General features: G+C 37.8%; 2 protein-coding genes across 2 annotated transcripts; one reads left to right on the forward strand and one right to left on the reverse strand.

The window, feature by feature from the left end:
• The first annotated feature begins 7,310 nt into the window (after positions 1 to 7,310).
• On the forward strand, positions 7,311 to 9,291 carry LOC112783074 (enhancer of rudimentary homolog). Its single transcript, XM_029296314.2, has 4 exons — positions 7,311 to 7,576; positions 7,718 to 7,811; positions 8,012 to 8,132; positions 8,989 to 9,291. The coding sequence occupies exons 1-4, from the start codon at positions 7,574 to 7,576 to the stop codon at positions 9,077 to 9,079; spliced, it is 309 nt and encodes a 102-aa protein (XP_029152147.1). The 5' UTR covers positions 7,311 to 7,573; the 3' UTR covers positions 9,080 to 9,291.
• Positions 9,292 to 9,340: 49 nt separating this feature from the next.
• On the reverse strand, positions 9,341 to 13,321 carry LOC112783073 (uncharacterized). Its single transcript, XM_025825831.3, has 8 exons — positions 13,018 to 13,321; positions 12,436 to 12,921; positions 11,964 to 12,298; positions 11,713 to 11,857; positions 11,125 to 11,465; positions 10,909 to 11,059; positions 10,464 to 10,807; positions 9,341 to 10,273 (listed from the first exon to the last, which is right to left on the reverse strand). Exons 2-8 carry the CDS (start codon positions 12,908 to 12,910, stop codon positions 9,572 to 9,574), a joined length of 2,493 nt encoding a protein of 830 aa, XP_025681616.1. The 5' UTR covers positions 12,911 to 12,921; positions 13,018 to 13,321; the 3' UTR covers positions 9,341 to 9,571.
• Positions 13,322 to 17,143: the final 3,822 nt, after the last annotated feature.

The following is a 17,143-nucleotide window of genomic DNA, read 5'->3' on the forward strand; positions in this document are numbered from 1 at the left end:
AGACAATTAGGTTCCTGCACAATCATGGAAAACATTGCCGTTTTGATTCACTGTGGAACCAGATTTTAAGAGACATTCCTCATTCTCTCCCTAACATATCACACACTCTCACTCTTTGCCCTCATCTCACACATAGAATTACCGTAAACCCTAGAGAGTATCAGACTTTCCGCCAGAAATGACGATGAAGGAGAGCCGGCGAGGGCGAGGTAACTGCGTAGTAACGTGGTGTTTGCTGACGCAGGTGGTGACGTGTTGTTGACGGAGTTGTATGTCCGTTCTTTGAGGTTAGTTTTTTCAACAGCTTATAAACCACATCAGTGTGATCCTTCATTTGTTTATTTGAAACAAATATTTTTCCCATAGACCACCATAAAGCATGATATATGTATTATTTTACATTTGTCAAGAGCAATCACTTTCACTAGGGTTGGATTATTACCTCGGGTAAAGCTTTTTTGTCTATTTTGGGTATATTAATGTCTGTTAATTATAATTTATTTGTGCCTTATTCAGTAAACTTTATATATTGCAGATGTCTGTTGAGATTATACCAATATTTCACCATGGAGGGTGGTTTGAAAGAGACGACAATGGAGTGCTATGCTATCTTGATGGTAAGGTGGAGAGATTTCTCAAGTTGGATATTGACTTTGTTAATTTTAAGAATTTAGAGGAGATGTTCAAAAGTCTAGGCTATATAGAGTATAAGACTATGTATTGGCAAGACTCTATTGTCTCTGACCTAGAGTCTGGCCTCCACATTTTAAAAAGTGACAGAAATTAACTAGATATGTGATAACAAGATGACAAATTTGAAAACTGATGAGTTGTATATGTATTTTGATCATCTTGTGAGCCAGCCAGTTATGAATGAAGCAGGAGATATTCCTGTAGAGTTGAGTGATTCCTCCACTGATGATGGCTATGAGAGCGCTGAAGATGAGGCTTATAAGCCTCCCCCACCTAGTTATGAGACACTCAGTAGCAATAGTAGTGAGGAGTTAAGCTCAAGAAATAGGTCCAGGAATAAGTGTAAGAAGGACACACCTAAAAAAAAGACAATGACATTTAAGAAGAAGAGAGCAACACCTAAGAAGAAGATGTGACATATGTGAAGAAAAAAGTTAATGAAGATAATGGCTTATATCCTAAAACCAAGAAGAAGACTGTGACACCTGTGAAGAAAAAAGTTAATGATGATGATGGCTTATCTCCTAAAACCAAGAAGAAGAAAAATAAGAGATATGTGAAGATAAGAAGACATATTTTGGATAGGGATGAGGCTGTGAACTTGCAGTTGTTGCAATATCTAAGCTACGAAAGCTTAACTTGAAGTCTGAAGATTTTGTGCATGAGTGACTTACCATGGATGCCATATGTGCCACTTATGGTATAACAATTCAATTTGTAAATAGTGAGAAATTTTGGGAGATATTAGATGCTCTTAGGCCTGTGGCACCTGCCATCAAGAAACCCCCCACTACAAGAGAGACGGGACTTAGCAATCGAAAATTACCAGCATTTTTCCAAAATGCCACAAATCCACTGGGTTGCTGCGGTTCTTGTTGCATAATCAAACTCTGCTCCAATTGATCGGATTTGCTGGCTGTTTACGTCCCCAACCGCAACCAATAACCTTGGGGGAGGGGGCTTTGTTTCATTAAAATACCCCCCAACCAAAATATTTCGGCGCCATTAACCTTCATCCTTTTCGCGTGAACCCCAGCAGAGCAAAGGCACCAATCACTGGTCTCCTTCCCCCGCCATCGTGACTCTTCCCTCCGTCAGTTCCAGCTACCACGTCTGATGTCGTCGTTCTTCCCCGTCACTGATCTCCTCCCTCCGCGTGTAGCTCCCACGCGCGAAGGTAAAGTGAAAGGGGTCATCCAAGTCTTCTCCTTCCTCTGTGCACGTCTGTAATGTCGTCGGCGGTCGCCCCAACCATCCTTCCCGGTGTCATCGTCGGCAGCCTTCCCCCTTGCCCTTGCCCTTGCCCTGTTGTGCGTTGCTGATCGCCCTCTCTCCCCTCTCTCTGGTTCGTTATTCTCCCTTGCCCCAATTTAATTTGAGTGGCTGTTGATAAATTATTTTTGCATCAATTTTATCTCTGTGTCTTCTGAATTTTGGTTCGAACAACGTTGATCGACTTACTTTGCCCAAAATTTTCTTCACCAATTTAACATTCTGATTTAATTTTCTCCCAATTTTTAATCCCCTGAGTCTTGATTACTTAGTGTTTATTGCTTTTAGAATCATATAGAAATTCAAAGCAATCATAATTTTTAATGAACGAACATCACCAGATGTTGAAACACGGATGACTTTAAGAAAAATTCAAGCCAAATAAACTATTTCAAGAAGCTTGTAGTTGCCCAAGGAAACCTATCAAAACTATAAAAACTAAAAGTTTTGACTATCATTCAGCAGGGATCTATACTTTTCATGTGAATTTTTGGTGTCAAAAGCATGTGAGGAACGATCCTCAAGGATAACATAGGAATTGAACCCCTGAATTTTTGGCTCTTAATTGGTACCATGTAACTCTACTCTTTCACATGCATCGATCATCGATGATAGTTAACACAAATTATGAGAAAGTATAGAGAACTAAGTTTTAGTCAGTTAATATTAGCCAATTTTAGAGTTTAAATTTATAATTTAGGAATTAGAGTTAAGAGTTTATGATTTAGGATCTACAATTTAAGATAAAATTAAATTTAAAAAGTTGGTCTAAACTAGGCTACTCATAACAATTTTAGCAACTAATAAACTAGGCTACTGAAGATAATGCTTAGATTTACCATATAACAGCATGGTCTAAATTTCTGAAAATTAGCTTATTTGCAATCCTAAGTGAAGAGATAGAGCATTTGTATTAACCATTTATTGATGTAGACGTGTGTGTAAATAATTTTGTTACACCATAGCATTTGGCATGAATTTTGACCAATTTGTGTGAGATTTGATGGTGCATGATTAATTAATTAATTCACTGCAAAAGCAAAACAAAAAGTATAACACACATTTGTGGGAATAAGAAGTGGTTTAAGAGTGAGCATTGAGCAGATCCACAAGCCACTAGTTTCGATGTTGATGACACATAGCCATGCTGGCAGTTCACCCAAACATATCTGCTGCCGAGATCCACGGTTAGGTTCACCGTCACAAGTAGTGTTCTTAGCTTGATTTGGGTTACATATTGGGGTGTGGACAATGATATGTCTTTGGTTACAGGTAGAACAAGTGCTTTTGGTCCGAATGAGGTTTTTGCTGTGGCGGAATAAATGAATAATTGAAGAAAGGAACCAAGAGAGAGGATTATTCTAATTGAGGGAATCATGTTACTTTGGAAAATAAAACAAGTATGTAATAGGATAAGGTAGGCCTGGTGTGATGAATTGATGGTTAATGAAAGTGAAGCTACTTTTATTTATATATATATATATATGTGTATGTATGTATGTATGTATGTATGTATGTATTCATTCTAATATGATTACCGTAAGTATAGTTTACTTGGATGAGGAACCTTATTCATATAATCAGTTTATTTAGATAAAAAAAAGTGAATATGGATGTTAACAATCTTATTTATTTTCACTTAATAAATGATACTCCATGTTTTAACTGCTATTGTTGTGAATGGCTTGCAATCCTAAGATATTACTTAGGATCAATTGTTCACCATGCCATGAAATATTCGTTCCCACCCTCCTACTTGTGATCTCATTTAGATAATTTATACTAGACACATTCTTGTTTCTTTTTGGTCCTTAGTTCATTACAAGGCTACTTAATGGTTTCAATTTGTCATAAATTCAATGAACATTTCAGTTTTGTTTTTCTTCTATTTTGTTATGATAAATTAATGTGTGATACAAAATCCATTTGATTTGTGAACTTATTGAAATTCATTAAATGTGGAATCATAGGGGGCTATGAATGCTTTCTCTTGTTCTCGGATATGAAATTACTGAAGCATCTGATGCTGATATTGCTTCTAGCTACCCTAATTTAGAATTGCTTGATCTCAGTGGGTATGTATCGGTACCTACTTTAATTCATTCACCTTGTTAACAAGCTTCAGATGAAACTCAATGCATACAAAAATTTATAGTAAAACTCAATACAACATTTAATTGTAGTTTGCCTCCCCCCTCTCTTCAATTTTCTTACACTTCTGGAACATATTCTAATGATTATCTTTCATCACAGATCTCGCATAAGTGACAGTGACATAGGAATAATTTACAATGTGTTTCCTGAAACACTATCAAGACTCCTTCTTGATTGTTGAAATGTCTCGTGAGTGTCTCTATTCTACCTTGGTTTTTGTCTGATTTTTATGTCTAGTAAGAACATATTGTTCTGGTTTGTTAGTTTTCTATAAGCATTAACTAACTTATAATTTATGTTCTTTGTACAGGTGTTACTGACAAAGACACCAGTAGCATCCATGCCCTTGAAGAGTTACACAAAAGTCTTGAGAAGAGAGATGTTGAGGTAACCAAAGTATATATTATAGTTGCTATATGAAACAAATGAAATCAACAATAATTCAAGCTGATCATATTATCATGGATAACTAGTATCTTACCAAAAGGAATTTCTTTAATTTTTCTTTGTTTGGACACAGCTTGTTCTGACGAATCATGGTCCAGTTGTTGAATCTCCATTTGAGAAAATTGAATACATTTGATATATTTAATCCGAAAATTTTCTAATTGAATGACTTCTTATACCTTTCTTTTTAATTAAACTAGTTCTTTTGGCTTTGTATCATTGGATGATTGATGGAAACAATTTGCAGGTCTAGTCGAGGACCAACAATTAATAGAGACCTTGGTGTCAGTATAAGTGCTCCTGGTGCTGCATAAACTAAAAGCTTTACTAAATTTGATCAAAGCAACAACTAAAAGCTTTGATCCAGCTAATAGAATTTTTTTAATATAGTAATTTTGTATTATTCAATATCTTTTGAATAAATAATTTACAAAATAATGTTTTTTTTTAGTTACGTTTTGGAATTATCCACAAATTTAATATTATTTATTTAGTGTTTTTTATGTTAATATCTCAAATTTAATAAATATAATGTAAAGAAAATAGGTTATAGTAATGAAAATGCTATAACTATTGTAGTTGGTCCTTTTTTTTATCTCGTGTATGAAATTGCGGCGGTTCGAAATCGTTGCAATTTTTTTAAAAAACCAACATAAATTTGTGGCGGTTTTAAAACCGCCGCAGTTTTTTTAATCCATTGAAAAAATAGTGGCGGTTCTGCAACCGCCGCAAAATTGTCAACCTGATTTGCGGTGGTTGTGCCAATGGTTCATTGAAACTGTCGCAAAATCAAATCACCAACCCTAGTAGACAACGCTTGTGAAACCGCTGGAATTTTGTTTCGCGGCGATTTAAAACCGCTGCAAATTCATAAATAAACCGCCGCTATTCGGCATGTCTCTTATAGTCCCCCCCCCCCCCCCCCGGTCGTCCTAGGAAGAGAAGTATTGTTGATCCTGTGTTTGAGAGCCAATTAACAGTTAACAGGGAATAAAGAGAAGAAGACCTTCGAGGTGACATGTAGCAAATGCGAAAAAAGGTCACTATTATAAGACATGTAAGGGAGCCTCAAGGGATCCAATTGGCAACCAAAGAAGAAGAAGGAAAGACAATCAAAGGTATAATAATTAGGCTAGTGTTAGTATTTACAGTAATTGGATAGTTTTTTGTAACTTATATCTGAATGCAAACTATGAATAGTATTGGTTAAGTATTTTGGAACTTCTAATACATGAACACTTTAGATTATCTGTGTTGTTTAGTTATCACGGGATAATATGTATTGACATGTAGGTGTTGTCTTTGTGAGATGTTATTACATACCGTAAATAGTTTGTAACTTTCTATATATTAAATATTTGTGTTTCAAGCTAAATATTTTCATTGCTTATTGAATTTGGTTTATTTTTTATTCAATAAAATTATATGAAAACATACTTCAAATAACAAAACACTGAGAAATTGTCACTTCAACTCAAAACAGTGATAAATTCTAAAAGACCATAAATCACATTCTTACTTATAATTTAACTCACAACAATCTTTCCATTATCAAATTTCAACAATCTTTACATCTTAGTCACCATATTTAATGTGCATCTAACTTATAACATTAATACCCAAAAAAGTTACAATATTTTACATTCTATTAGGTTGAAGTGCAGTAAAAAAGAATCCAAAAAGAATAGCAATGAAAAATGGCATGATGATACATCCATTTTGTCTTGTATATCTTTTTTTTTAACTCTATCATATAGTTTAATCTTCATTTCATCAATTTTGTCCTCCAACTCTTTTAATCTACCATGAACTTCCATCTTCTGCACTTCCACCACCATATAGTTAGATTCAGTTATGAGCTCATCCAGTTACTTAAAATATTTGCAATGTGTTGAAGGAACCTATAATTATGAATAATTATTTTTTAATGAACCTAATTACAGAAAAAATTATAAGATAGAGTGAATACTAATGTACCTTGAAATAACAGCAACCAAAGAACAACCTATTTGGATTATTTGATGTCTTGGATTCAAAAAGAATTGCATAAACTCCACAATTGCAGGTTGGGTGTGTGAACTTCTTCCCCACTATGCCAACATTGTCAGAGTTGTTACTTGAAGAGCTCACCAACTTTTCTTTCCATGGACGACAGATTGAACCTGATGAATGCTCTTTCATGTTCATCATTAAAGGTAGGGTTTGATATCTATGGTTCACATTAACATTTGGGTTTACTCTTTTTAAGAACTAGAATTAAAATGGCAACGTTTTTTATGATTATGTAAATATTTTTTTGTACTATCAACTATAGTAAATCCACGTATAAGAGTGACTAGTACATGTAGACTTTTTCGATTACTATTTACCCGAAAACCTACAAGAAAGTCCTTTTGATCACATGGAGTGAATGGATAAGAGTTGTGTTGTTATTTTATAATGGTTAAGAGACGCTAGGTCCTTTTCATAAATGATTAGGGATCGAAGTGGGGTTTTATTCTGTTATTTTTTAATAAAAAAATCACACAATTTTTAATGTGTGTGATGTATATATTTTTAATAAATTTAATAAAAATATAACCAAGTTGAGTTGGTTTAATGGTTAGCTCATTAGCCTGTTTAAACAAGCGTTGGAGATAAAAAATTCTGTCTTATGTATACAGTAATTTATTAGCCAACGATAAAATTTTAAATAAAATTTAATATTTTAACATATTAGTCGTTAAACTGTCCGATTGATAATGAAAAATCAAAAACATTTTATTGAAGCATTTCATGATAACTTTTCCTTTTCCGATGAAAATTTAATTAAGGAGAAAAAGAAAAGAAAATATGAAGCGGGGCCAGTGGTGAGTGGTGACGTGGCAGTAGTAGAGTGGGCGATGAAGTGTGATTGTGTGAACTTGCTGTTGAGGTACCTTGCGTTTCTGCAACGACCCCGGCCTCTCTTCTTTTTCTTCTTCCTGCGATATTCGCGTTGTTGCTGTTCTTGTTGTTTCTGTTAAACATGGTGAGAGACTTATTATTTATGTCTATGTTACGATCCTATCAGAATTTCATTTGTCATATCCTCTGTTTTATTAGGTTTTTCAAACTCTGCATGTTCATTCTCTCTTAACCTATACCTTTCTGTTCTTTTCGCATTCTGCAGTCAAATCGCCACACCATCATTCTAATTCAGAGCTCTCACAACAGAGCAACCCGAACTTTCATGGATTTCGAATCAGTCACTCAGGCCATGGATGGTATATTTTTTCTTCTTTCTTTTTCGACTATGTTCCACGTAATCTCCAGGGAATTTAGGGTTTGAGGAGGATCAAATCCTTGTATAATCATGATTGAAATTTGAAAATAGGGGATAATATGACTTTGTTAAGCCTTGTACGGATTTGGTGCAGTGAAGTAGAGAATTTGGATATTAATATTGTGCTTCATCAATCAACAGGTATATGTGCATTGTATGAGAGGAAACTGAAGGAGTTAAATCCAGCTATTCGAAATTTCTCTTATGATATTGCAGATCTCTACAACTTTATGGATGGTCTTGCAGACATGAGTGCTCTTGTGTATATCTCTCCCTCTTTTTTCTTCTGTTAAAATCATGTGCATGCATATATAGTGCTTTGATACTCACATATTTCTTAGTATAATATATGTATAATTTATTGCATTTTGTGCTTTATACTTGTATAAATTAAAGTATAATCTGCTGAGTGGCAACAAAAAAATGAAAACATTGAAGGAAGTATATACCGGTGCTTTGTAATCTTCACAAACTACTGACTAGTAACTTGCTCATTTTCACCTAGCTTTGATCTTGCATGGGAAGGAAAATGGATCCTCTCGTGAAAATTTTCACATGACCTTCTCATTGTTTTTTCTATTGAGTATTGACTGATGTAGAGTTCTGCATTGTTGTTTTCTCTACTAATCAAGCTAGTCAAAACTAAGATCGTGAGTCATAAATGACAATTTATACCAACTACTAGTCCTTAACAAATTGAGTACCTTGCTTATTACTGCTGCTGCTGCTTTTTTTTTTTTTTAATTTGATTTTAAGTTTTTATGATAGGGCACTATTGTGTTGTTGTCTATGAACTATGATCCATATAGGCATTCCCATCTAGTAGAACAATGTTTTGTTGTTGTTTTCGTTTCTTTTTGCGCTCCAAAACCATTTATAGAATCTTAATTGGAGAAAAGAGGATGTTATGAACTAAAATAAACCATGCGTTGTTGTATTATATTCTCATATTCTGCTTCTTATCTAACATGACCCTCTTCAGGGAAAATTTAGAAATAGTGTAGCGTAATGTAACGTTTATAGTTGAGCAATTGTTTTGTTTGTTCGGTTTTCTACTTTTCTCTGTGTACTCGTTGCTTTTCTGGTGACTACTACGACTGTTTGGTTTTTGCTCGCAGCTATGATCATTCCATTCACGCTTACATGCCACATGATCGACAGTGGATTAAGCAAAGAACATTGCGACATTTGAAGAAATTTGCACATTGATAAATTTGCACATTGATTACTGATATGTGATATCCTTTTTTCTTTCTTTTTTTTTGTTTAAAGCGACTATTGTAAAGATATCAAGAAGTGCAGAACCAAGCTACCTTCAATAGTTGGTGCTGGTGAAGTTGTATACTTAAATCACAAATATCAGATAACCTATACTTTTTGGTTGCATTTTAGTCAATGTTAAGTTATTAACCAATTTTCCATTTTTGTTATCCCCAACATTTTGTTCATGCATGCAACGACACCAATTAATTGGTCAAATAATAGATATTTCCCAACTTTTATTAATTCAAGCCTTCATCAAGGATAATTGAACTCAACGCTTTTTTCTTACTATGAGGGGTTTGCAGGAGCGCTATATATATATGGACATGAAAATGTTCAATCTAATTGAATAATCAAAGAGCGCTATTAAATAATTCCTGACAGGCTAAGCTTACGCTTGAATATATTATATAGAGAGTTAAAGTCAAGCAGCCAGAGTTACTGACGAAGCTTTCTAAGCAACCACTTCTTCCTCAAAGAGATATCCAAGGCTAGAAATATCTTGGCCATTCTCTCATCCTCCAATAGATCACATGCATCCATTACCAGCTCGTCATCGATGTCAGGCATAGCTTGAAGTTCACTCAAAGCATTCTCCAATGGGGAATTATAGTCGTTTCTCTCTTTGTTGTTCATCAATGACTTCACAGCACTTGCCATCTCAGACAATGCTTCTTTTACTCTCATGTTCTTCTTGGGAGGTCTAGAGTCCATTGCCTTTGCCCTCGGCCTTTTCTTAACATGCTGTGGTTTTCGACACGATCCATTTGTATCCATTTTGTTTCTTTTTCCAGTCACAACCAAATCTCCAGATCTTCCATTTATATCCATTTCCCTTGGCCTTTCTGTATCTTGGTTTGATATTCCATTGTTACTAGTCACATTCAAATTCCCTGATATTCCAACCATATCCATTTCATCATTTGAAACTCTTCTATCTTGACTTAATATTTCAGTGTTGTCACTCACAACCAAGTTTCCATCCATATCCATTTCAATGGCAATGTCATTTGCATCCATCAGGTGAAGTTGCTCCTGAGAACTCACTCTCGCATCTGACGCAATGTTTCCAAATACCTTGCGCAGATCATTGTAAAGATACAAAATCCTGTTTCTATATGAGATGGCATCTGGGTGATCCTGCAAATAGTTTTCAGGAACAATTTGCAGTCATAAGATCGTTAATTAGTAAGTTACAAATTATTCTGCAAACGAAAATAAGCACATCAAATAAAGAAAATGGATTATTAGCACTAACTGAGGGTAACAATAAAGGCAACTAAAAATCATTATACCAAACAAAAAACAATGTCAATGGAGAGGACACCACCTTAATGTATGCATCCCATGTATCATTTTCGGCAACTATAATTTGTAGGGTTTCATCCCATGCAAATCCACCATGACTGAGAAGATCGCCAATGTCATCATGTAGTTTCATCAAGCAGAGATATTGATCCACTAGAAACTGCTTGTCATACTGATGTCCGAATTTAGCGCAAAATGCTTCAGTCATATGAGTCCAAGCTTGCTCATTGAACAAGTTTCCAATCATATTTCTTCTATTTACTTGCTCAATCATAAGGTCAATAAAACAGCATTCCTTTGATTCCGTCCAATCTATTGTAGAAGCAGCACCACAAACACCATGAAGAGTGCTATTTTTCTGTTCACCTTTATATCATAAATGTTCTTAAGAATATGAATATTGGTAATGTTGTGAATGTAAGACATGACAAGATAAATACGAACACACTATAATCACCGGTCAATACCTGCTATCGACATTGGCATTTCACAACTGGGGTCTGCATTGCGCGATAACTGGATATATCTTGTACCAGAGCATTCCTCTCCAAATATAACACACAGTTTGCGATAGCCTGGCAAAGTTTTAACTCTTAGTGATCGAGCTTCAGGATGTACCTGCAGCAATTTTTTGTTAACCAAGGAACAACCGAGACAGCTGATCAATGTGCAAAATAGGTCACCTTTATATAAGCATGCCAAACATGATCCTGTGCAGCAACTATTTCTCTCTTATCATCCCATGAGAACCCACTCTGCTGAAGAAGATTGTTCACATCATTAAACTGTTTCCTCAAATGTTTGTAACGATTCTTCAGAACTTCTTTGTCACATTGAGATTTGAATTGTGCATTGAATGAGGTAATCATGTCATTCCAAGCCTGGGTAATGAATGTCTGCCCAAGCCTGTTTCCACTTTTCACCTGCTTTAATAACAAGTCAATAAGGCATTGATCCATTGGTGGTGTCCAATATGTTCTAGTACGATCAGATCCACTAGGATTGCGGCATCCTTTTCCTTCACCTTCAGAAAGAAACACATCATTGGCGTAACAACTCGGTTCTCCAATTATCTTAAGGCGTCAAATATAAACTATAAAATATAAGACGTCTTATAATTATTAATTTTCATTATTCAATGTCATAAATGGGATAAATGTAAATAAAGTCCCTGTGTCTAAATGCCATGGGGTTATTGAATTATGGACCATATTGCTAGTTTTCCATAAAACATAAATCCAAATGATAGAAACCTCTAAGTTGCAACTCACCAGCCTTTTTTCCTGATGTCACGTCATGACTTTGTTCCTGATGCAAATTACTGATCTCATCATCAGATACATTTCTGAATATTAATTCTAAATCACGATAGTTTGGCAAAATTTTCAATCTATATGTTCGTGCATGTGGATGTGCCTACAAGAATTTTTTTTAGTCAGTCAGGCACAGGAAACATGTATATGAGCTCATACTCCTCCTCACCCCAACCCCTATCACACCCGAATCTCCCTCGATAATATACCTTGACATAAGCATCCCAGACACTTTCATCAGCAGCAATCATTCGTTGTTGATCATCCCATAAAAATCCTTGTTTTAAAAGGTTTGTTATGTCACAGTAATACTTCAACAGTTTCTTCAGTCGATTCTTCAAAATCCTCTTACAAAAGTGAGAGCCAAATTTAGCCTTAAACATGTCAAGCATATCTGTCCAAGCCTTTTTACTGAACTGATGATTGATTATGTTGCCCCTGCTCAGTTGATCAAGCAAAAGCTCTATAAAATACTGGTCCATTGAAGCACTCCAATCTGTTCTCAGACCACTATTCAATACAGCATTGCTTCCCATTCCATCACCTAATATACAAGTTGCATAACACATCACTGATTCTAAATTCTAAGTTATTTTTAACAGCAATGTATTATGTATAATAATATTTCTAAACAAGCATAGAAGGAAAAAAAAGAAGATAGTTAAAGTAACAGTAACTCACCTCTTTGAACTTCAGAATTAACACATGCATCATGGCTTGATAAACTATACCTTCCATCAGCACTTGTATGACTATATATCACACACAAATCATCGAAATTCAGCACTGGTTTTGTCCTGTAACATCTTGCATCAGTTTGAGTCTCGAGGTATTCATCCCAAGAAACATCATCAGCCACCACCATTTGCCTTGCAGCATCCCATGAAAAACCAGCATGACAAAGAATGTTCTTGACATCATGGAACTGCTTCCACAAACTAGAATACCGAGACTTCAACACATCCTTGTCACATTGGGAACCGAATTTGGCATTGAACCTTGCCAGCATGTCACTCCAAGCATGCTTGTTGAAGGTGTATCCAACTCTATTCCCTCTTTGCACATGCTCCAACATAACATCAATAAAATAACGTTCCATTGATGGGGTCCAATGCATCCTTGAACGATCATTGGTTGAAGCAACTTGGCTACCCATCACGTTCAATCCTTACAAAAGAAAACACAAAAGTTTTTCTGCGTTAATGACACTGTCAAGAAAGAAAATTCATAGTTCATACTATCACAAAATGTTAAAAAAATCACCTTCAAAAAAAGAGAAGAAAGAGACAAATGCCGGCAAGAACTAAGTCATTGGAATTGGAAAAAGATCAGAGCTTTGAAGGTTAAAGGCTTAGTAAAGCTAGAAGTGGTCTTAGTGTGATAGAAAGATTGAAGCTATTAACGGTGGCGCTAGAGTGGTGAGCTCAACAGTTTCGTGAAATTGGTGCGCGTTTGGTAACACTGCAACCCTAATTCCGGAATAAGGAGCAAAACCCTCGTGTACCTGTTTGTTTGGCATTTTAGGCTCGGACCGGAACAATTCATGGACTATTTAATAAATACTTTCATATTTTATTGCAGAGAGCCCGTATATGGGCCAGCTATAAATATAATATCAATAAAATAAAAAATTAAAAATTAAAAGAATAATGTTACTGTTCATATCATAACCCAATGCTAAGGCTTAGGTCTAAAAAAAATGCCCAATCCAAGGAGTTGGTCCTTATTTCACACCAACTTTCTCCTTGAAGTCGGTTCCCACTACGACCTGCTCTAAAGAAGTCGGGAACGAGAATTAGCTGGCAGATAACACTAAAATAACTGCCCCTAAAATTTCTCAACCCACTTTCAGGAGTCATATCTCAACTTTCCTAAGATAAAAGGACGGTTACCCATCTTAAAAGGTGGAGCTACCTCAACGGTGGTTATTGGTTCACCACTATAAATATACTGACACCTCTCAGGTATCTCTAAGTCCCAATACTCTTTAAACCTGCTTACACCCTTGCTGACTTAGGCATCTGAGTGTCTTTACAGGTACCACCCCCCATTCACTCATACTCACAAGTCGGACGGAGGCCCAAAAGCGCAATTTCCTGCGAAGGCTTCTCTCCTCAGACGATTGGGCCAGCCTAACGAGTCCAGCCCATCAATCTCCAGTTACTCATCGTAACATTGGTGCCGTTGCCGGGGACCCGAGAGATCAACCAGTAATGGCGGACAATTCTCCAGAGAATGGCAATACAGCGTCTGATTCCGAACAGGAAAATCTGGACACTGAAAATAATGACGCAGACCTGACCCTTCACCAGGGGCCAACGACCAGCATAGAGAAGGCACATCTGGGTTAAAAAACCCAAAGGTAAACTCCTCGGATGGACGCGAATCGGGAAAGGAAGGGCCACCCCATACGGCCGAACTAATGGGGTTGGTCCATGGTCACCAAGGTCGTTTGGAACAGTTGGAACAGGAATTAGAGCGACAACGAGAGGTAGAGCAAAATTTCAGGGAAGAGATAGAGCAACAAAAAGAGTTAGAAGAAAAACTCTTGAAGCTAGAATCTTCCCTTAGAAGTCGGAATTCCCGTGGCGACCGAGAAGAGTCGCACCTGGGAGGAGAGGATCCGTTCAGTGAGGACACAATGAGGGCGAAAGTTCCAAGAAACTTCAAAAGCCCCGATATGAACCTCTATGACGGAACCACAGACCCGAAGAAAAGTCGGATGTACCTGGCTGATGCTTCTGATGCCACTCGCTGCAAAGCTTTCCCGACCACCCTGTCAGAAGCGGCGATGAAGTGGTTCGATAGCCTCCCCCCAAGGTCGATTACCAGCTTTGAGGACCTCTCGAGAAAATTCTTAATGAGGTTCTCCATCCAGAAGGACAAAGTAAAGCACACGCCGAGCCTCCTGAGAGTAAAACAGGAGGTCGGAGAACCTCTACGTGATTACATGGAAAGGTTCAACAAAGCGTGCTTGGAGATTCAAGACCTGCCCACTGAGGCAGTCATCATGGGACTAGTAAACGGACTTAGAGAATGTCCCTTCTCGCAGTCCATATCAAAAAGGCACCCCACCTCTTTGAGTGATGTACAAGAAAGAGCAGAAAAGTACATCAACATGGAGGAGAATGCCAGACTACGGGAGTCGAGTTGGCGACCTGGGCACCCCCACTCGATAAAAGAGAAAGAAAGGGAGTCCAAGAAAAAAGAGGAAGTCAGTCTCGACAGACCAATGAGATATCACTCGTATACTCCTCTAAAAGTTTCCATAGTGGATGTATACAGAGAAATCTGCAATACTGAAAGACTGCCACCTCCTAGACCCATCAAGAATAAAAAGGGAGGAAACCGTAGTGATTACTGTGAGTACCATAAGATGTATGGCCACTCAACAAATAATTGCTACGACCTCAAAAATGTGATAGAAAGGTTGGCCAGAGAAGGCCGACTTGATAGATATCTCATGGAAAGGTCAGACAATCATGGGAAAAGAAAGCGAGATGACGGGGATAGAAGAGACCCGCCACCACAAACTCCCGAGAGACACATACATATGATCTCGGGAGGATTTGCGGGAGGAGGACTCACCAAGTCATCTCGCAAGAGACACCTCAAGCGAGTTTATCAGGTCGGGAATGAAGCAGCCGACCTCCCAACCATCTTATTTATAAAAGAAGATGGGCAAGGAGTAATTCCTAGACACGATGATCCAGTGGTGATAACCATGATCCTGGCAAATGCCCATCTCCACAGAACTTTAGTAGACTAAGGGAGCTCAGCAGACATCCTTTTCAATCCCGCGTTCAACAAACTAGGGTTGGATGAAAAAGAGTTGAGGGCTTACCCCGATACCCTGTATGGACTAGGCGACACGCCAATAAAACCACTAGGATTCCTTCCCCTCCACACAACCTTTGGAAAAGGGGAAAAATCCAAAACTCTGAGCATAGACTTAATAGTTATCGACGTAGGGTCAACATATAATGCCTTGATTGGCAGAACTACCCTAAATCAACTCGGAGCAGTGGTATCTACCCCTCACCTTTGCATAAAATTCTCGACATATGCGGGGATAGCTACGGTACGGGGAGACCAGAAATTGGTAAGAAAATGCTACAATGAAAGCCTGAACCTGAGAGAAAAAGGCAAGGAAGTACACACCATAGATCTCGGCGGCGCGAGAGCTAAAGAAGAGCTGCGGCCACAACCAGGTGGAAAAACTGAAGAAGTACAGATCGGCGAAGATAAAGGAAAAAATACCAACATAGGAGCCAACTTGGAGGAAAACCTAAAGCAAAGGTTGAAAAAACTCCTAAGAGATAATTCTGACCTCTTTGCCTGGAAAGCTTCCGACATGCCAGGGATAGACCCCGAGCTCATGTCCCACAGACTCTTAGTATATCCGGGGTCACAACCTGTACAGCAGCATAGGCACAAGCTCGGCCCGGAACAAGCTCAAGCGGTGGAAGAGCAGGTACAAGCACTCCTGGAAGTCGGCTTCATCAGAGAAGTTAAATATCCAACATGGCTAGCAAACATAGTGCTAGTCAAGAAGCAAAACGGCAAATGGAGGATGTGTGTCAACTATACTGACCTGAATAAGGTATGTCCCAAAGACCCCTATCCACTTCCAAGCATTGATACTCTAGTGGACTCTAGCTCGGGGTATCAATTCTTGTCGTTTATGGATGCCTACTCGGGATACAACCAGATCCCGATGTACAAGTCGGATCAGGAAAAAATATCCTTCATCACGCCTTGAGAAAACTACTGCTATGTGGTCATGCCATTTGGATTAAAAAATGCCGGGGCGACATATCAAAGGCTGATGAATAAGGTGTTCACTCCCCACCTCAGGAACTTAATGGAAGTCTACGTAGACGACATGCTAGTAAAAATCAGGGAAGAAACCGACCTCTTGAAAGACCTCTCGCAAGTCTTCAACACCATAAGGTTGCATGGGATGAGGCTAAATCCAGCAAAGTGTACCTTCGCGGTGGAGGCTGGAAAATTCCTGGGGCTTATGCTGACGCAAAGGGGGATTGAAGCAAATCCCGATAAATGCAAAGCCATCCTGAAAATGAAAAGCCCGACTTGCTTAAGAGAGGTTCAACAATTGAATGGTCAACTTGCAGCCCTCTCCAAGTTTTTGGCAGGATCAGCATTAAGATCCCTTCCACTGTTCTCGCTACTAAGAAAGGGATATCAGTTTGACTGGACTCCAGAATGCGAAGAAGCATTCCAGGAGTTCAAAAGGTTCTTGAGCCAACCTCCAATCCTGACCCGACCTCTAGTGGGGGAAGAGCTCGTTCTATACTTGTCTGTAGCAGACAAAGCTGTATCATCAGCCCTGATACGAGAGGATGAGGTCGGGCAGCATCCAGTGTAC

This window comes from Arachis hypogaea, chromosome 20, assembly GCF_003086295.3.
Source record: "Arachis hypogaea cultivar Tifrunner chromosome 20, arahy.Tifrunner.gnm2.J5K5, whole genome shotgun sequence".
NCBI classification, from domain to species: domain Eukaryota; kingdom Viridiplantae; phylum Streptophyta; class Magnoliopsida; order Fabales; family Fabaceae; genus Arachis; species Arachis hypogaea.